Below are 22,060 nucleotides of genomic sequence, written 5' to 3' on the forward strand. Positions count from 1 at the left end.
ATTCTGAGTGTTTTTTAGCAAGTTGAAAAATGCCAAAGAATTAAATTGGGCTGTAAGAGAGGCATTTTGTTAAGCCTGTTTTTAATAACCAGGAGTCTAATTGTACTTTTAAAAGTTGTATAAAGACAGCCTTAAATGTGTTTCACTAGGAAACCTTTTATGATGCTCAGTCTTTCTTAAGATGTTGACGTTCTTGGTGGTTTTCTCCTTTGGTTCATTTGTCCTGCTGTTTTCATTCCTTGCTTGTGTAGATTTCATGAATATTTGACAGCCAAGATCCAGCTTGATTGCTTAAGGGGGTTAATCCAACTCTACTTGATGAGCTCCTCTTGGGCACACTTTAATTTTGCCCTGGGGACTTCTGGAAAGAGGCTTTTGATTCTTGTTCACTGACGGTTTTGTGTCTCTACTGTAGGTAGAAGAAGTGAAAAAGCACCAGCACTGTTTAGCGTTTAGCTCCTCTGGACCTCAAAGCCAGACCTACTACATTTGTTTCGATAACTTCACTGAATATTTGCGATGGCTTCGACAAGCATCAAAGGTGAGAATAGTGCTAATTCCTGCCTGAATGGAGCGTTTGTAGCATTTCCCCCAGTTCTGTCTTCTCCAGGCAGTGATATAATGCCTCTTCTGGGGTCATTGTCATAAACTGCTGCTGCTATTAGTGTTGCACAAAAAAACCCTCAATTTGAGAGCTCTTGATAACAGGCAAATAGGAAGGTGAATTTTTCTGCATTTATACTGAGACTTCTTTCTACCATGGTTGTGTAAACAAAGTGCTGTGCTGGACTTTCTCCCTTTTCTCATCTTGATCCAGCTGGATTGATGGAGTGAGATCATTAGAACAAAAAAGATGACAAATATAACTGTCAAAATTTCAGTTTAAAAATTTGTTTTGGTGTTAATAAAACATAAAATAGTGTTGGATTTCTAAAATTCATTCCTTGCACAGAGCCTGAAGATGAAATTTCTAGAATTAAGGAATTATTCTCTTGCTTGGAAATGTTGCTGAATCTCTAGTTTTTTAACTACTTGATTTTTGTTCTTTTTAATAAGCAATCATTTCATGTCAGTAAAAAAAAAAAACATTACTAACTAAAGCCTTCATAAACCAAATTTTATACTATGCTTAGAGCACAATTTATTATGGGAGTTTAGGTCCTGCATTATTTCATTTGACTCCTCGGTTCCACTTTGTTGTTGAAAGGTTGTTTTTGCAATTACCTGTTCTATCTCTTAATCCCTGCCACTTTTTTGATAAATCCTCTTTAAAATAAGTTATGTATCTTGAACCATTGTATTTTTATGTTTTTAACACACAAGTTATTTTGCTGTGCTGTCAGCCCTCTCTCTTTGGTTTTCTAGTTGGGCCTAAACTGTCCATTAGTTTTATACTTGATAGGGCTGTCTGTTCATGCTCTTTACTATGTTATAGCAACTTGGTTTTGTGTGGTACTACTTAGACATATTTATGGCACACTAGATCTGTTTGTCTTTTTAGATTGCAATAATGTATTATCCAGCCTATTGCCCGTGGTACATTCTGGGTTGTGGGCTTTTTTAAGAGGTTTGATTATGATGTCAAACTTTCTTTGAGCAGTAACTATTGCACCTCCCAACACATGCATCATTTAAGATGTCCTTTAGTTTTTTTCTGGTAAGTTTTAAAATTCTTTTGAAAGGCACTGTTCTGGCATCCCTGCTCAGGTCTGTTAAGGCTCAAGGTAAAAATCCCCAAGGCATGTTTTATGAGATGGTGATGCACGGTCTGTCAGGTTTTTGAGTTCTTGCCGCTTTGTGGCTTTCTCTGGGAGAGTAGTGCCCTTTCATCTCCAGAGGCTTTGACATCAGATAAATGAAAGGCAAATCTAATGAGTGAGAAAAACAGTGGAAAACAATGAACTTCAGAAGTAGAGATAAATGGCCAGAAAGCCCCTCTGAATTACTGGCAGCATAAGCTTGTTCTGTGCCATGCTGTGCTTCTCTCTTTCTCTCCGGTTCACCCAAATGACTAACAGCATCGGGACGATAGCCAGCATGAGAACATATCCCCATGCACTCATGATAACCTCCCATTTTTCTTATGTAAGAGTAGAAAGAAAATACATAGTCTCAAGTATCTTTTTAGACTGTCAGAACTGAAGAAACTCACTATGCTGTGGTTTTTGTTGGTAAAACATGCTTTGAGGAAAAAATGATGCTTCGTTTTTCCCAACTCCCCACTCCTCAGCCCCCAAACCTGAGATTTGGCGTTCTGGATTCATGGATTTTGAAACAGTACTTTGCCACTTCAAGTTGTTTTTTTAATGTTTGGGTTTTCTATCCTTAGACTGAAAAACATAGAGACGAGCATGATTGTATGCAAGGCAGTTGTGTGGGACGTACTATGCAGTAACACTGTTTCTGAAGAACAGAAACAGAGGAACTAGTAATGCTGCAAAAGTAACTCAAATTTCCTCTAGCTGATGTTGTTCGTGTCCAAGTGCTAATTGTAAGGTGCATCATCCCTGATCTACATGTAGAAATAAACGAGAAAAAGTTTCATCTTCAGCTCTGTAGTTCAGTCAAGCTAGCATTCTCACATAGGAAAAAATCCGCAACATTTATGTGAGGTACTCTTCCTCAAGTGTTTGGAAGCTACTCAAGTTCAAAGAAGATGAAATATTCTTGTTAACCAAGAAAATAACATGTAAAGCATTGTATGTCTAAAGGCAAGAAAATTGAGGAAGGGACATGTTATGGCGCTCTAACTCTGAGCTCCTAGTTGCTTGTTATGGGCTAGGTCACATGATAATTACAGATTCCTTTTTAATCATGGTGGTGTGTATAGTACTTGCACTTTTGTGAATTATTATGAGTAATATTTAAGACTGTTTTAAATATAGATGTTGTTTAATGGCATTCGTTTTGAAACTGACATTTGTGTTAACTTATGTTCAGTGGTATTTTTTCTGCAGTCCTTCATGTTCCTGATGTGTGCTGCTGAAAACTGAGGCTTCTGAAACTTACAAGTGTAATGAAAGCTTTAATTATAAATTTTAATGCAGAAGGAGATCCCTGGTAAAGTGTTTCATTACAATTGCTCGATTCAGTTTTTAACTGTGAAAAAAAAAAAATTTCATGTCTGTCTTCTGTATACTTCAAAAGAGCTAGAAGTTGATGTTATTTTAACTTCTAAATAACAACCTTAATCGTGAAAGAAGACCTTGCAAAGAATGCTTGCTCTGCAGTCTTTCTCCCTACAGAATATTGGCAATGTTGACTTTTTAATAGTGTTCCAGAATGAGACAAATCCTAACACATCACTGCTGCAATAAATATATGTATGCTAGAGAACATTTGAATTCATGTTTGCAGAGACTTGGGCTCAATTTAATTAAAAATGAGTATTGCTTCTGTATAATCTGATTCATTCTAACATTGAAATCTATCTTAGCCAAGACAGCTCTCATGCTCTGCCCCAGTAAATTTTTGGAAGGGATTTGTGAATAGGTGTTAGGATTGGTTTTCCTATATGTGTGTGTCCTGAGGTGAATAGAACTGTTTTCAGGACAGACTGGAATTATTGCACAAATACTGACCTAAATATCAAACTTGGTGACATACTTTCTCCAAATAGGTCACTTTTAGATATGCTGATTTAGCCTCAAACAGAATATTTTTAAAAGCTGGAAATGTGGCTTGTTCGTTAATATTGATAGTTCCATACCACAGTGCATTTCTTTCCTTCTACTTTCCAAATGCTGGAGCCCTAATTAAGGAAGCCTAAAAGGAAAACAACAACAAATCTGGTCCTTTGTGATCTAATGTTCATTCTGTTGCCAAATGTTGAAAAATAAGCTTATGCAACTGGGAGGGGGAAGAAAGGGAGATCTTCATAGCTTTAAAGAATTTTGTCTGCATAAAGTTGGCATGATGGTTCTGGAACCCGCACAATTACTTGCAGAGTGATTCTGATCTACCAGTGTTTACTACTTGAATGTCAAATGCAGGAGGACAGGTGAAGAATGTGCAGTTAACAGTGAAGAGGACATGATGAGGGCTTTCCTAGTTTGCCACTTCCAAAACCTAAAAAGCTACACCCTTAATGTAGCAGAAGAGAGAGCGGTTTTACGTATGAGGTGTTATTGAGGGGTGGAATTTGCTGTTGTGAGGCTTGTATTTGGGATGTGGTGGCAAGCTCCTGCTGTTTGACACTTCTAACAGCTAAACTTAGTTTAACGTTTTTCAGCCTGTGAAATGACTGTAAGTGTTGACTACTACACAACTCATGACATGAATGGTTTGGCTGGAGTAAAAAGGGTTATCAGTTCTCCATGTTCCAAGACATACAATTAAAATGCGGTATCAACATCCGTCTCAGAAATTCAGTACGGCAGAGCTTAAGCAGGGATGTATTACAGAATTTTATCTTCTTGGAAATAACGTGCATCACTGGGCATGCTGAGACGGGTTATCTGACCCCGCAGAACTTCTCCCCTCTCGGTTTAGAAGAGCAGAAAGCGTGTCAACAGCTTCATGCGACAATTATTTCCTGCTTTAGTGCTCGGTTCAGCTGGGCAGGTGGAGGAAGAGAGGTGCTGAGAGACGAGGTCTATAAATAATGCATGACTGCCTCATGTAAGCTGCCTGTGCGTGGCTGCACTGTATATGTAGATAGGTAGAGATGTACAGGCACACAGCCGTATGTGTGCGCACACCGTCGACTGCTTCCCGGGCTGAGTTGCACAACTGTGGCTGTAGTGACAGCGTGTTTAGTGGGAAATAAGCTATTGTGTGGGGCTTAGGTGCCAGGGTGGATTTGCACCTATACACAAAAGAACCTTCCTGTTTAAAATACGAAGAATATCCAAAAAGAGATCCTTTATTTAAAAACCAGCAAGCTTAAGAATTTTCTCCTGCGTGCCTTTGTATTTTCCATTCCCTGTTTCAGTCACCTTTGTCTTCAGGTCTGCAGTGGAAATGCATGTGGTGTTCCAGACGACCCTAGCCTGCTGTGAAAAAGGAGAGACTAAATGATGATGTCAGTGTACATTAAGTTTAAGAAGTGCTAAAAATAGCAAGAATAGCAAATTCAATGGAGAAGGGTGTGCTGCCATATTGGTCTTACTCCTTTCATGTCAGTGCAGAATGCTCTCTTCCTTTATTAGCACCGTGAAACTAGCAGAAAACCACAACTGATTTGAACTTAGTTTATGCAAGTAGGTAATGCAGGAGCCTCTGCAGCAGGAATCTCCATATTTTCTCAACTTGTGTAGAGACCTACCTGAAGCAGCAGTGCAAAATCAACTTTTTACCTTTCTTTCTCTCAAGTTACCTACTTCTGACCAGCTGCCTCAGTCGTCTAGCTATTTTTTCAGTACAAGTTTGACAATTGTGTTCAGAGACTATATTGTGAAGTATGAGTCTGAACCGTGTGAAGAGGATGAAGCTTATTTATGACTCTAGTAGTACGATTTTTATTTCTGCTGAGGAAAAAAGGTCAGAGTTTTGACCGCACATGACCTTGGTGTTACAGACCATATTTATGTAAATAAATTCTATAGAATTTAAAAATGTATTTCTGAACTTGATTGCAGTTCTGCAAATATATTTCCAAAATAAGAGACCAAGATGATCAACTTGTGCAAGTATTTTACAGGAACGGTGCTGAGGAAAGGCAGTGACCAACAGTTGAGCATTACTGCTAGAGATGTACCTGCTTTTCAGCTGTGCTTCATCCACCTTTGAGCCTAGTGAAAGATAATCAACTGCAGGACTGCCTTTTCCTTCAGCACAGAAGATTCTGCTCCTTAATTAAAGTGACAGGTAATAAGCCATATCCACTTGTGCCTATAGCTTCATCTTTATTTCAGATACTGTCAGATGCTAATGTCTGACTTTCTCGTAATCAGGCATGGTCAACGAGGAGAAAGACTTAAGTGCAGATTCCAACTTCAGTGTGGAACACAGACTTTGCAGAGCTTTTTAATACAAAATACGGCCTTTAGCCTGTAAAGAAGGCTTGAAGCCACTAGTCTCTTGGTTAAATTAGCCCTATGTTGTATTTGTATTTGCCTTGGCTTGCCCACTAGCCGATTGACCTGTTTCGTATGTTTCTAGATAGTATCATGATCTGTAACATCTTCACAGAGTTCATCATTGCAGGGATTTTTATTACCAAACCTTAGTTGTCTCTGGAGGCATTAAGGGCAGGCTTTTCTAATGTTTACTGGTCAGAACCAGCTCAGAATACCTTTTTCCAAAGCCTTGACCACAGAGCCATGCCAATGGCAAGCGTAGGGAAAAATCATATGCAAGGATGAAGTAGTTTATTTTAAGTTATTTGGGATGTTACTTGTTATAGTGCTGCCAGTTTATACTCTAGAGTCACTGGATGCAGTATCTTCTCTCCAGATGTCTGTTTAGCCTCCTAAGCAATGGATATCCCTCTTCTGGAGGAAAACTGTAGAGAACTTTACCTTAGTTTCCATGAGATCTGAATTTCTAGATGAGTGGTTTTGCTTTTACCTTTGGCTATTGGTTATTACCTTTGGCAATTCTAGAGACAATTGTTACGTGCAACAAACTTACTACTTGTGTTGCAGTTAGGAGTTTCTGACCTTTTCTTATAACTCTGTAGTCTCAGTCCATGTGTTTGAATGTACCATCCTGATTGTGGGCTACCGTGTTTACATGTCTGTTGGGGACAGGTTGGAGCTCTGGGCTGTGCTGGTTGCTGAGAGGGTGACCATGCAGTAGTTGGTTTGTTTCTTGTTCCACTAGCACTTGAAGGCTTGAAAATGAGTCTCTATATTAGTATGACCTAAAAATGAGTTTAGTATAATGACAATATCAGTGGCATCTTTTGAAAAGAGCCTTTAACCAAATCTTTGAGGATAACAACTATCCGGGTTTCTTCACATTTGTGAGACTAAGCAGCACCATTGGCCTGTTTGCAACTGTTGATTCAACACCTAGTGAAGAAAAAAGAACCCTGAAAGATTTTCTTTTTTTTCAGTGGAGCTTTTTTTGAGCTGATCCTTACTTACAGGAAACGTGATGACTCTAAGTTTAGTACAAGGAAACCATTTTTTCCTCTAATACCATAAAATGACAATATTGAGATAATGCTTTCTCTAAAAATAGATCCCTAAAAATAAACCCACAGCTTCCTTTTGGCAGTGATTACAAGTACTCGAACATAAACAAACCTCTGGTTTCCATGTGGAACTCGACTTCCTTTTTTGTGTGTGTACAAAATCTTCAATTTTGGGACCTTTGCTCTGTAGTCATATCTGGTGGTTCTTGCTGTGGGTGGCTTCTTGTCACCTCAAGTCTGAAAGCAGAAGATTGGGCAAAGCAAACTTAAAACCAGTTTTGTTTTTCTTTTGATGGTAACACTTGAAAGTGTTCCTCCTCCTCTTTCCCCACAAAACGTATTCTTCTGTGCTTTTTGTTGTTAGAGGTTAGTTGATGTTTTGGAAATGAACTTCTAAGTGTGTTTCAGTGTAGTCTCTCTCTTAATGGTTCAGGAGGGAAGCTTGGGGTTTTGGCTCAACTGATTAGTTTTCCTATGTCAAAATAGTTCAGCTGATTCCAAAGTGGTATAATTGGTGACTTCAAGCTTTTCTCTTAATTTATGTTCTAGAGAAACAATGGCTTCGCTATTTTAATTTTTTTTCTTTTTCCTTGCTGAAATTTAGGGAGTCTGTAGTCCTTGTTTTGGACTTGCTGCCTTCAGCTAATAATAGAGTAGTTATTGAAGTATTGCAGCCGAGTGAGAACAGAAAACTAGGTATCGCCCACACATCTGGAATAGCTTTCAAGTAATGTCTTTTGAAGCCTCTAAATCAGGTTCTGATATTATTGAAGCTGAATTTTTGCAGCTCTTGCATAAATACAGGAAAGCATCGCCATGGCTTACAGCTAGAAGCTCAGTGAGGTGTCGCAGATATTACCTTTTAAGGTGTGTTCAATCCAGGAGGATGCCAAAGTGTTTTCAGTAATCTCTGGGGGTAGAAGGGTGGGAGTGAGCGGGGGAATGTAACTTTGCTTTTAATGAAGCTCAGGGGAACTAAGTGTCTGTGGTGAGCAGACCCCATGGGGCTGGAGGGAGTTGCAGGGACTGACATATTGCCACAGTACTTTGGTATGTCTAAGGTGATAACTGCGTTGGCCTTGAAACTGAATGGCTGTAACACCGAGAGCCTTTCTAAGTAAAGTCTAGCAGGGAGGAAAAAAGGAGAGGAATTATTAGCAATAACTAATTTTACGGACGTTTGGTGTCTTTAGGCTTCTTCAGTCCGTAGAGAAGGAGGAGAGTCTCTAGGGAGAAGAGGAAATGAGTACTGGAGACCAGTTTTAGGCCCCGGGCCAGCAGAGTTATATTCGTGATTGTATTATAAAACACTTGGGTCAGAAGGCCTTTCTGAGTTACTGTGAAATAATGGCGTGAAAAGAGTTCATCTCACTGTAGAATTAATCCATATGATGCAGTTGTGCAGGAGAACCTAGGTCAGAACCTGAGGACCTAGCATAACCTCTTATTTAAGACAAACAAACAAAACCCCACAACCCTCTCCACATGGGACTGAGGAGACTCAGGCAAGTGAAGGTCTATTGGAAGTCTCACTGCCAGGTGTCTGAAATCCATAGTAGATGCTGAAAGAAAGTCTTTGCTGGAGGGCTGCTCATTGCGAAGTCTGCTTGCTGGCAGTACAGCAGCTTCTTTTGGTAAAAAATTATATCTAAAACAAGTTGTAAGAAGAAAAAGGGGTATTTCTCAATTTTTGTGAGACTGTCACTTGTTTTGCAATATTTGCAGACTAATTGTTGTTTTCAGTCAGGCTGTTTTAAGGATGCTAATATTCCTTGTTCCCACCAAATGGAGATTCAAATGTCTGAATTATAAGTAGCTTAATGCTACAGTTAATTACTGGCCCTTAACTCCAAGTTGCATCTTAACCCTTGTCCTTGCAGGGATCTTATCAGTGCGAACATCCCAGCATGACTACCACCAAGGTAACAGTGTTGGTATCACTCCCTGTGTAATATTGATACCAGTACCTGACCTCTAAAAGAAGAACACTTTTCCTCCTGGAAGAACAAAAATGCCCATATTCTGGTAATGACTTCAGATAGTACCAAACGTTTCCAAATGACGGGTGACAAATGTCGCCTTTTTTTTTTTTTTTTTTTTTTAAACGAATTCTCACTTTCAATATCTTGATGCTAAACCTGGGACACTGACTTTCACATCTATGAAATTTTTTCTGGACTTCTGACATGAGGGGTGAAGGAGTGCAACTTCTGCTTCATTGCCTCCACATTTTGCCCCCACATATATTTGCTACTACTGTTTTCAGTTAAGTTGTTACAGCTTTGTGCAAGGGCCAAAAGTAGAAGTGAGTTATTTCTGCATGCGATATAAATTTTTGTTCAGAGTTAAGGAGCGGAGAGCAGGGACAAGTTAAATAATCTTTGTGCCCCTGAGTCTTGCTGGCATGAGGTACTTGTACCGGAGGCTTTTGGCTGCATCGCCTGCAGAGGAGAGACGGGTGAGAAGCACAAGCCCTGTGAATGCTGCCGCACCGGCGTGCGCTCCTGCCTTTCGTCTTAGTAGGCGATTACGGCTCTTACCTATGGCATTGCCTGTTGGGTTTGTGAAGCTGAGTGACGTGCTTTCAAGCCTCTGCTGAGGTTTATCTTTTCTTTCCAAGGCCCTTAGCTTGAGTTAGCGTGCGTCTAATTTAACGTTTGAAAGAAGACAAAAAGGAGAGGCCAGAAAAGCCATTACCTTTTCACTCTTTGGACTGCACCCATTTTAAAAGCTGTCATTTAAAGATGAGAATATATGGCTTTAAAGAAAAAGAAAACCTTTTAATTTCTTTTTTCCCCCCTCTCTCATGAAGGTTTTTGGCGTTAGCTCGTTTCCTCAGCTCTTGGCTGTGGCTGAGGGCACCGATGTGTTTCCTGGCTGTGGAGTTCAGCTCAGCGGAGGGAGGCCTCTCTGCCGAGCGGGGCTTTGATGTTCGAATAGAAAGAAGGATTAGGATTTGAAGCAAGGTTAGTTCTGAGGTGGGGAGAACCTGTTTGCTCTAAGCGGTTAGTTTAGATATTTCAAGCACATATATCACTGTTTAGTTAAGCCTTATGCAGGCATTGGTAGGATGTGATGATTATCGAACTGTTTAAAAACAAATGCGAAAGGAGAAAAATTACACTGCCTTTGCATTAGCGTGTCTACAGCAGGTGTAATTTAACATCGTCAACTCAGTTCAAACAGACTGGGAATTTGGCTGCCTGTACAGTGTGGGCTGTCTGGTTATTTTAATTGTCTTCTGTTGAAGTCCTAAATAGTAATTTCTTATCTGAATAGAGCTATAGGGAATGGGATGAGGGTAAACAGGAAAAAGACATAATTACATTGCTTTAAATTCACACCACAGGTCACACCAAAAGATGTCCTTGTGTAAACAAGGCTTGTGTTTGTCCATACAGCTGGGTTCAGCTGTGTCCATTGCTGACATCCATTGTCAGCAACAGATCATTTTTGTAGTATAGCCAAGGCTTTAAAACAAAGACGGTAATCAGTCTTGTTGCATAGCTTGATGACAGAGGTGGCATTATACTGATGGACAAAGCAAAGTGGGTTTTTTAGCCCTGTGTAGCAAGAAAAGACAAGAATATTGGTTGATACAAGTATTTTTCTGTATTTTTGCTGCCAGCTGCTAAGGATTTACAGTGAGCCCATAACATACTTTCACCAGTCTTGAAATACTTTTCCTTGTTTAAAAATATTAACCAAAAAAAAAAAAAAAAAATTGAAACACCTTGGCAAAACCTTTTTTATTTAAGGTACTGCTGGCTTTTGTGAATCGTTGTTTATGCTCATAAGTACTATTGTGGCACAAGTAACACATATTTAAAAGCAAGTTTTCATATTTGGGAGACTCCTAGTTCTTTGCCACATGTGCAACACTTAGGTGGGGAGTAGCAGAAGGCGTACTGCCTAAGGGAGGGAGAGAGCTCTCCAGCAGCATTATTTGTGGTGGTATTCGCAGAATAAATCTGCATTTTATTGCTGCTGGGGGAAACTTAAAAGCATGATGACAGTTTTTCGGTGTTTGCAGTGGATAGATCCAGGGCTCTTTGTAGTACATGCATTATAGTTATATACCACTTCTTTGAAACTGCACTTCAGTATGCCATACTCACATGGAGACTGAAAAAAAGAAGAACTTAAACCACTGTAAGCCAGGGCTGCATAACTGAGGTTGCAATAGTAACTGGAAAAAAAGTCTTCTATTGGACTTTGCGGTTTGATGTGCAAAGTTGAATTTGGCCTTACCCCATTACTACTCCTCTAGTATTACAGTGGGAGACATTGCAATACGATGGACCATAAAGTGTTTAAAAATCATATCCAGGGAATGGAGAAAGCTGCATATTTTATCTTGTTTCTTTATATTTGTGATGATTAAAATCCCAACTGAAAAGTGAACTTCAAAAAGTACAAGATCTTGCTATATATTCAAGGTACCCTACTGTCAAACGGTTGCATGTCTTGCTTCTCTGGCAAAGACAGGCGTTGACTCTACAGCTTATGCTGTAGCTACCATACCTGAGAGGGTGTCATACACCATCTTCCAAGAAGGTCATAGCCCCAGCCATTTTCCCCATGTTATTAGTACTGGAAATGCAACAGGGGTTTCATGTGAAAACAAGTGTTAAGGATGCATGCAGTTCAAGATGTGATGAGAAGTCATTCCAGAGGGGTTGGTCTGGGCAATGGCTTCTTTTGCCTGGGGAGTCATGAACTGTGCTGCTTGTGTTTTTATTTTTATATATATATGTAAAGCATATAAAACAGGTACACTTTTAAAGTTTTCGGAAAGAAAACACCAAACAAGCCATAATGAGCGCTTGATACAGGTTCCACATGTATCCAGAAAGCCTTTCCCTCTACCATTGCTACCACACTGACTCTCTTCACTATTCTTCTTGGAGCATGGATCTGTTGAACCCAGCCCAGATAACTTGTCGGGGTATTTATTTACAGTCGAGTATCTTTGGGGTTTTTTTTCTTCCAGTGGATACCCTACTTTCTGCAAATAATGTCCCTTCCTCTGGGTGTTTTTTATTCTTTGACTGTGAGGGACATTCTAGTCAGCATTTTCTTACCCTTTATCAGCTTATCTCTGCAGTGATTCCCCACAGTGAGTCAAGGAAACCCAGTGTGTTATTAAAAGCTGTATCATCTTTTAGAAAAATACTTTGTTCTTGATGAACAACAGCAAACACACACATGCACAGTCTTTCTGCATTTAAGTCAATTGAAGATGATTGCAAGATTGAAATATCCCTTTCTTGTTTGATTTGGGGACAATATAATTTCAGAATCTCAATACTCAACTTCAAAACAACTGATGAAAGTTTCTGGTGAACCAAAGAAACTATTGTTAAGATGTTGCTCTCCTTTGTCACTCTTTGTTTTTCATCTTGTTCCTCTATTCTCTAGGAATTTGTTACAGCACAGTATTAGGCAATGAAAAGAGAAAAGTCTTTATCCCTGCCTGTGAGAATAACTGTGTTTGTTTATATGAGTATCCCTTGTAACAATTCAGAAGTTAATTCTTAGAGTACTGTTTTGCTAACAAAAAAGGCTTCAGTAAAATTACAGTTGAGTCCAGAACTAACACCTTTTAAAATGTGGTTTTAACTTTCATGGTTCTCTCTCTGGTAGAGGCATCATTCAGTATATGTTAATTGCATGAAAATCTTAATTAAATTCTTCGTATAACAAAGTGATTCCTTTAAAAAAACAAACAAACAAAAAACAAACAACAAGGAAACAAATAACCAGAACATACAACTTGTAAAAACAAAATTACTTTTAATTAGTTTTTTTCCACAGGGCTTGATGATTTTTAAGAGAGGATTTGCATCCTTTTTGAGACGAGAGTAGAATTTGGATTTGGCTGCTTTATGAGTTCTGGTACTTTAGATATTTTTAGAGTAACATGTCTTGCTAAGCACTGCTGGGTTGCTTATTACTGTTCATATCACATTCCAACCAAGTACTTGGAGCCACAGTGTATGTAAGCATTACACCTGAAATTACACATTCTCCTTTTTAATTTAACTGGTGTCAATGCTTTTTCATCTCTTGTGTTTTCAGTGTGATGAGAACTGTACTGTACCAGGCAGGTTCTGGCACCATAAACAGACCGAATACCTAGCTTTCAGAAATGGCTGCTCAGAATAGCCTATGAATAATTTTTGTCTAATACTACAAGGGGAAGAAAAATAGTAGCTACAGTAACAAAAGGACTGAACTAACTGAGTAACAAAGATTTGTGCTTTTTAATGGATGTGGGAGGACTGGATTATTAACGGTCGCATTAGAGAAAAACACTGCACCGTCTGTTCCTCTCGAAGCTTACGGCTGTGTGTTTATGATAGAGACCACTTATCCTGAGGCTTGTGTAGCTTGCATTGGAGAGGAAAAAAAGGAAGAAAAGAACTCCTTGGCCTTCCTTTCAGTGGCAAGCTACTTCACTTGTGCCAGCAAAACCTGATGTCTCTAGTTTCAGGGTGCTTTATGGTAAGGGCTCTATCTCTGCCCAGAAGGTTGGGTGATGTCTCCTTCATCAGAGTTCAGAAGCTCTTATAGACTTTGATTGTCACTAGGCTTTGATTGTAAGTTGGTGGGGTTTTTTTTCCTCTTTTTGTCCCTGAGACGTGGTGTTTGTACTTCCAGAATCCTAGCGTGTGAGGCCAGTAAAAGTGCCAATGACAAAATGAAATGTTTGCTTCACTTGCCATGAGCAGCTGACAGAACATGTAACCATTTGAGCTCTGTTTGTGTAGTCCCAGAAGTCTAAAATAGTGAAGTTGTTTGCTTCTCCTCCTTTGATCTAAGCCATCCCTGCTCCAAAAACGCCTCTCATCCTTCTAGCATTTGACCCCTCCTCCTTGCCCACCATCTGCACTGCCTTGTACTACTGTGTGGTGGTGCTTTGTCATGTAGCTAGCTCCGTGACTCTATTTCATGAAAGGATATTTTTAATAGTATTGGACAGAAAATATGAGAATTCTACATTGCAGTGTTGGTTTTGGTTTTTGGGGTTTTTTTGGTTTTTTTTTAAACAAAGAGTAATAAATAAGTAAAGCAGCAGGATGTAGTTCACTTAGCTGTATCCTAGAGATTTGGTGAGTGGCAGAGTTGCTGTTAGTTGAATTTGTTGCCTATAGGTCTCTGTGGAGTGATGCTAGCTCTACGTAGTGCTAGGTGGTACGATTTCTTCAGCCTGTATAGACTGTTTGGTTTACCTTCTCCTTTCTAGAAAACAGTATTAAACCCCCAAATCTCAGTTTTGGTTTTGTCACATTTTTATCACTCTTGGATGGTTTTCTAACTCATTGAGAAGAGATGAGTGCTCAGTGCTTTGCCGCTGCTGTGATGGGGTTCTTCGCCAGTAAGATATAAATGGGATAACCCTTTCTTCTGCCATTTAATACCTGCTTTTGACCCTTGAAACTGAGACAGGGTGATGACTGTTATCCCCTTGCCACCACTCACTTGGGTATACTGACCAGTCATGCAGCAATATAGAATACTTCTGCACTATGTTTTTGCTGCTGTTACTTGCTAACTAAAGGACTAAACCAAACTTCATGTAAAATCTCTTGGCTTTTGTTTCTGGTTGTAGAGTATCACATAACTTCATTTATGAAAATTAATCCATTTCACTCTAGTTTGACAAACCTTTGCGTTTTCCCCCCTGCTAGCCATCTGTGGACCTGGTTTTAGCACTGAGACAAAGCAAGAGATCATGGCATAACTTGCAGCAACGGTGTAAACCATGTTAGACCAGCTACGTGTGCCGACACTGACTTCTGCTGTGCTTAAAACCAGTTTATCTTGTGCTAGTAGAGGTGAAGGAAGTGTTCTTCTTTTATTACAGTATTAACGTATTGGTGTACCTCTTGACTTCCAGGTTGCATCACAACGCATAAGCTCAGTGGATCTTTCATGCTGCAGCCTGGAGCACCTGCCTGCCAACCTGTTTTATAGCCAAGACCTCACTCATCTCAATTTAAAGCAGAACTTCCTGAGGCTAAACCCTAGCCCATCCACAAGTAGAGCGCTTAGTGAATTGCAAAGGTAAAGTGATATGGTACTACTGGTCTTCCTCTGCCCTTGGAGCCAAGTGACCACTGGTCTGCAGGAACTTTCCTAAAAAATAAGTACCTCCTCTTGTGGAGGATTGGCCTGGCTGTAACGCTTCAGAAACTGGTTAACTGTGTGTGTTAGAAACAGACTAGCTTTCATAAGAAACTTAATGTTTTTCTTGTAAATAGAAGGCTATTTTCAATCCAAAATGCAGTTTTCAGAATGTGTTGGTTTTTATATACCTACTGAGACCAGACTGTAGTTCTTCAGTCTTTAATTCACGTGAAGTTTTTTGTTACCCGCCCCCCCCAAGCAAAGAAAGCCCTGATTTAATAAATTCAAACTGATTCCTGTCCTCTTTCTAGTCTGCTCAACCCTAGTTCTTTTTTCCTAGTAACTGTGACCTTCCAGTTGTTCTTTCCCCTGCAGATCATCCAAGAATATAACAAATGGGTAGACAGCAGCACGATTGGTGATCTGAATGATTTAATGTATGTGTCTTGTGGAATCAGTGGGCTTTCTGTATTCCGAAAGATAAATGCTTCCATACTGAATATAAAACTGTGATTTTAATTTCAGTGGTAACTGAATTGCAGAGTACCTCAGGATTGTATTTGTGGATGGTCGTGTTCAAACAAAGTGTTTTAAACCACATTTCTAAATCTATTCCTCTTTGAAAAACAATTGAAAAATACAAAATGGATCATGCGGGCTGTTGTATTTTTATATAATTCCAATTTTGTCCTGGAAAAACAAAAAATTTGGCATAATGGAAGATGAATGAACCCAGCAGGTCTACTTCACAAACAAAGCAGGCAGTGATTCCAAGAGCTTATGAACACAGTCTGGAGAGGAATACTGGATTAAATGTTCTGTGAATGTCAGTATAGTTCTCCAGATAGCAAGTGGAATTTCAGCATAAGTTAGGTGATGAATGTGGACAAATAACGAATGCCTTTATTTTAATGATTTTTTTATCATTTATCCTTTTTAAGTATCAGGAAGTGTACAGGAAATACTTGATTGTATTTTGTCCATGTACATACAGCTAATTCTGTTTGGGATTAGAAAGAATTTATAAATAATGTGATGGGCAATATTCAGTGTCTGTTTAATGTTCTCTTGGTACTGCAATTGTAGGAACAGCTGAAGAGTCTTGCTGAAAGTTAATCAACTGTTAAAAATTTTCTCGCTAATGTGAGCCTGAACATGTAAGAGTGAAAGAGTTCAGGTGACCAAATAAAATTCTCCTGTTTTCTGATATTCTGCATTAGGAAAATCTGGAGAAGTGGCATATGCCTGAGGGTGGTGCAAAGCATTGTTTTGTTTTTCTGAGAGCAGGTCCTATTCTGTCAGTGAGTAATAGCCTGTCCTGCTTCCATTGCTTTGAGCTTGTCAGGAAGGCTTGGGGGAAGGTCTGTGAACTTCTGGAGCAAAAAAATTAATGATTAGGAAGGTTACACGTTTCAGTGGATCATAGCCAGTGCCTCGTGAACTGCCTCTTGGCACTGATGGTGCCTTTGCCACTGCTGATGTCCTCCAGCCCTGTGTTAACCCAGCACAGGTGGCATCGCCCAAGCAGTGAGTAGCTGGAAGCTCCTGCTGCTGTTCCCGTTGGTGCACCAGTGGAAAGGGCTGTGTGAGGTGGTATTTCCCGCTGAGGGTTGGGAAGAGCAGTGCTCCATCAGTTATCTTGTGCCTCCCGTCACAGCAAAAGCACGAGCCTGGTCCTGGAGTGGTCTCCCAAGCTGTGGTCCTTCCTCCCCTAAGAAACACAGTGCTGGCTTCTCCCCTCAGGGTGAGAAAACTTGAGTTTTACTTGTGCTGCCAAAAAGCTTTGAGCCAGCTCGACTGCTACTGTAAGTCTGCTTTTCTGTAGTGAGTAAATACACAAAAATCTAGCAAGAAGGGAATGCTGTATTTTTCCAAAATTATTAGTGAATCCCAGTTTGAAAGCATGTGCAAAGTAAGGGAAGCGCAGTCATTCCTGCGAACACAAGTTGTTATTTGTCTGACTTTTTTTTTCTTTTTTTAATGTAATTTCAAAAAACCATTTTCAGATCTTTTGGGGGTTACATGAGGTAAAACTTGACTGGATAAACCAAAAGTCTTTTTTTTTGTTTGCCCATGTTCTTTCAAACCACTGCAAAGCAAGTACAAAATCTCTGCTGTTCTGGTTTGGTACTGTTGGCTTTTATACCAAATTCTCAATTGCTAAATTGCAGCCGCACACAGGGCACAGCACCAGTGAATCAAGCCCAGAAGTATTTAAGGCTCAAAAATAACTGTGTGCTTGAATGTTGTGAACAAAATGCATTGGCATTTATACACCTACCTTTCCTGGTACAATTTTCGATTAAAATCTGGTTAGCAAGGCAGTCTAGGAAAATTTGTCTTGCTGTAAGCAGCTCTTGGTGCTAGCTGTTCCTCTTAATAAATCACTTTAGGTGGTAGTTTAACAAATGCTCATGAATGTTGGATTTCAAAACGAGAGGTATGTCAAAGACAGAAGAAAATACTTACTTTTCATCTACCCTCTGAGTAGACTTACAAGCAGCTGGGTCAAAGTAATGAGATGCTGACATATGCACTGACTTGGCAGGTACAGTCAGGAATGGACTGGGAATAACTCAAGAATTCCTACTTTTGCTTATGCCATTACTTCTTTCACTTGTTAAAATAAGGTAATTTATTGCATTTCTGATTCAAATATTTAGTCCTGCTCACTATGTGGCATAAGTGAAAAATCTCCATCTCGGGAACTAAATTGCTGGTACCACATGAAGGTTTACAGAGGTGTAGATACACTTTTTTTTCCCAGTAGCTACACTTTCACTTGCTTTACTGTCCACTCAAACTTTAAGTTCTGTTGCTGTAGATACTCTTCAACTGTGAACTTCTGTAACTGAACTGTGAATGTTGAAAGGTACGTACAGCTACCTGTATTTTTTTCCTACTTACCAGGGAATACATACTTCATACTACATATGAAAGTAGGCAGTCTGAAAATTCATCTATGTTGAAAAAACCACAGCGAATGTTGGTACTTGTTCTCTATCACAGTAGCTGTTTTAAAATGATAGGAAACGGTGTTTTTCTTTTGGGGGAGAGAGGAGATTGCCCAGTTGAAAGATTGCCCAGCTGTTGCAGTATTAGAAGTGTCTGTCATGTCTTGTGATAATATCCCCATTGAGTCAGAATTTGCCTTAAAGCCCTTGGTATTTTAGCTCCTGTATACTGCAAATGGAGTGACTGAAGACATTCTGTTGTCTTAAGTTGTCACAGATTTTATTGCTTACGCTCTTTTAATCTTGGTTGCTGGATTATGTTTTTTAACCATAAAGTTGAGATTTATATGTACACTGTGTTCTGAAACCTCACTTTCCCCTTATCTACAATGCAACTTCACAGCTCTTGTTCCGAAATGTAAGCAAGAGCTCAGGCTTACTAGTTTTGCAGAGTACTATTGCTTTAGGTTTGAAGCAAATGAACAAACAGTAGTCTTTATTTACTGTTGCTCTGCTTCACTGGGCTAAGCACACTTTATACATAATTGTTTCAGTCGGTGCTGTTGGAAAAAAACTGTTGGCATGAAGAATACTGTTTGCTTGTTAATATTGAAAAGTAAGTTGTCAGTATGTGGATTTTTAATATAAGCCTGTTGCAGATTAAAAAAAAAACACACACAAAAAAACAAACGGAGAAAGAAAGAAAGAAGGGATAGAATAAGCCACAAAGTTTGTTTTAACAATAAACAAAATGATGCTTGCCAATTTTATCTGAAGAACCAGTTGTTATTCTGATTGTGGTTGTTAATTATTAACAGTGATTATATGGTTTTTTTATCTTCAGATCTGTTGGTATCTTTTCCCAGAGCCTCTCTAGAAATGAACTGTCCCCTCTGGCAACTCAGCTGCAACTCTTCTGGGCTAGTGGCAGTAACTTGAAGTTGAGTTTATAGGGTATGAGAAGGCTAGAGGACTCCGAGATGCTGGGATGCAAGTGTTTCTGAAATCCCTTGCTACTTCAAACTGTAGGGTAGCTGGTTTTATCTGGTGTAAACCCAGCAGACAAGCTTGCTGGAAATTAGACTGAGAAGTAGCTTGATCCTAGCTTGTCCATAGAGATTGAGGAGCAGGGAAAAAAGTCTCCAGCCTGCCACTTGGTTGGTCTCAAAGTGCATTGAAGTGCTCCTTGTGATTATTGCTTTTAGTGTATGAAACTGAGGTTAGCAAAGAAAGTCGGATGGATTAATGACATGCCAAACATACATCTTCCCACTTGCCAGGCCCCACAGGGCACTGCCAGTAGATGCACTGGAAAAGATGTGAGCTTTCTCTCCCCCCCCCCCCCCCCCCTTTTTTTTTTTTGGTTATGTTTTGGTTTTTTGTTTGTTTGTTTTCTTTTGTTGGTTGGGGGGGTGTGTTTGTTTGGAGTTTTGTTTTGAGGGTTTTGTTTGTTTTTTGTTTTGTTTGGGGTTTTTTAGGATGCTCTTCTGGAAAGGAATTTGCTTTTAAATGCACACATTTATTGAAGTTATTTAAATGAATTCAGCTAACATTGGGAGTATGCTACCGCAGGGAATGGAGTGCTATTGCATGCTCCATGGTGTGGGAAGATGCTGGGAGCTTTCTCTCACACTCTGATGGTCTCAGAGCCAGGGAACCTTACTTTTATACTTGTTTCTCCTCTTTCACTGGAAGCTGAAGACTGAAGCATAGCCATCTAAGCAGTAGGGCAAGAAGAAGTTGGCATGATACTGACAACCAGAGGTCTATGAGTAACAAACTCCAACCAGTGTTTGCTATATTCTGGTGCTACGTTTGTTTTCTCAGCCCTGTAGCCTTGGAATATTTTTTGCTATTTATATTACTAAAGACAACACCTGGAACATGTTCATGTAACTTCACTGCCTTTGTTTTACTCAGCTTGTAAACACATTGAAGGAAGAGTTTGCTTTTGTTACTACATCTTTCCAAATCTTCATGACTGGTTATGTTCGACATAGCTCCTGTACCTTTCTGAACTCAAGAAAGTACCTTCATGTGAATACTTGGCAAAAATCAGTGACATTTGATTAAAGAAAAATAAATTTCAAAATCAAGTCACTACAAGTGACTAAGTGAGGAAGATTGCAGAATTGGTTTAATGCCTGAGACACATTGGATTTTTTTGATTGTTTAAGTTGGAATGGTGAACTCCTTAATAGCAGTAGAAAAACAGGTGGCACTAAGAAATATGCTATAAAATAGCATTATAAAAAATACTGTAGTCTAAAAGTAGAAATTGCAGTTATTAATAAGATTCAGTTTAGTGGAACTACTAGGCTAAGTACAGCATTATCTCTTCTAAGTAATGCTTCAAAAAGTAGTGAACATATTTATGGAATCTAGTTATTGTGTATCTGCCTACTCCAATTTACTTGTCTATTGCTTTCTGGTACAGCTTCCAAGCTAAGAGTTTTCTTTTCTTGTATTTAAATAGGATTCAGTTTGTAAGCCCACCCCTAGATAATGCTTTTGTATTTCAGATATATATTTCCAGTATAGACAAGGAGAATATATTTTAACTTTTTTCCTAGGAATTTTGTTCTTCCTCTGGGGACAGTGTTTTCCCCCTAATGAAGCAGTGTGCGCTAGCTATGTGCAGAAATTGAGAACTGCCAAGTACAGTAATGTAGGCTCGGATTGTTTCCACTAACAAAATATATTTTTTGTTTTTCTTGTCTTTATGGTCTTCTTACCAACTATGTAACACAATAAAAGCTTTATTATTGTCCTAAGTTTGGAGGTAGTCTGAAATTGACTTAACATCTGTGATTATTTGTACATTTTGAGAAATAACTGCCTAGATTTAAGGTTAATCCTTTTTGTGCAGTGCAGTCTGTTTTCTTCTTCTTTTCTTTTTTTTTTTAAATACAATCTACCAATTAATTTTGGTGTATAGACCGAAGTCTGTATGCCAGGGCTGTTGTGCCTTTTATTGTTTTAAATGTGAGTAGAGGGGAGAAATATCGGGATGACTGTTCCTGGTGTGTTGGCATAAAGGGTAGTGAAGATACCAAAACTGCAGCTATCAGTCTCCTTTTTTTCTTTCTTATTCTTTTTCCCCCATGGGGTTTAAGAAAGGAAGAAGGAAATAAAAATTCAGTTAAAACTCTGTTTTCATTTATTCATTCAGCTAATGGAGAAATTGATAATTAATGGGTGAATTCGTTTAATTTTCTTCTGACTTGACCAGAATCAATCTTTACCCTCAAACTAAGTGAGCTTCTCTTTCCTGAGATGACTTTACTCCATCTATTTTTGTGTGGTGTGACATGAGCTACCTGGTTTCTGGATGAACAGGAGTCTTGTCCAGAGAGATGGAGTGGAAGGCACCAGTAGAGCTCCTCCTTCCTCCGCTCTGTTACCTCTTGAAAACTCTACTGTGCCCAGGCTGGGGCGGGCTGATCCTGACCTCAGTTAGGCAAAGCCTTCACCTGCAGTATCCAACTGAATCTCCCTAGCTGTTGCAGAAACCTATATTCAGCTGTCTCGACAAATTAGCAGGGCAAGAGGGCTGGAATAGTTTGTTTTCATTGTCTAATTTAAGGCTTTTACAATGACACCTTTCTGGGAAGGGAAACGCTATGACAGTATTTCTGGCACTAGGCTAGCTGCTCCCTTAGGCAATAAGGCTATGGATGGGGAATGTGACATAACTGCAAAAAGGCAGTAAATTGGACCTTTTGTTTCCAAGGAGGAAATTGGTGTGTCAGGTTTATATGGAAATTCTCTTAATGATTAAGTTAGTGGCCAAAGTAGCGGGCATTCATGGAAGTGGCAAGTTGTAGTTCAGTTCCAGCACTTGGGGCCACAGTGCTGCGAGGCAAGTGCCATCGATCCGCTCGGACATGGT

At 39.4% G+C, this 22,060-nt stretch overlaps 1 protein-coding gene across 1 annotated transcript in view; it reads left to right on the forward strand.

The window, feature by feature from the left end:
* The window catches only part of PHLPP1 (PH domain and leucine rich repeat protein phosphatase 1), a 140,161-nt gene that overhangs the window by 76,800 nt on the left and 41,301 nt on the right, over window positions 1–22,060 (forward strand). The window contains exons 3-4 of the mRNA XM_049823786.1: window positions 416–541; window positions 14,985–15,151. Coding sequence (XP_049679743.1) covers window positions 416–541; window positions 14,985–15,151 — 293 coding nt within the window. The remainder of the gene's footprint in view (window positions 1–415; window positions 542–14,984; window positions 15,152–22,060) is intronic.

Source organism: Accipiter gentilis, chromosome 20 (assembly GCF_929443795.1).
Source record: "Accipiter gentilis chromosome 20, bAccGen1.1, whole genome shotgun sequence".
Taxonomy (NCBI): domain Eukaryota; kingdom Metazoa; phylum Chordata; class Aves; order Accipitriformes; family Accipitridae; genus Astur; species Astur gentilis.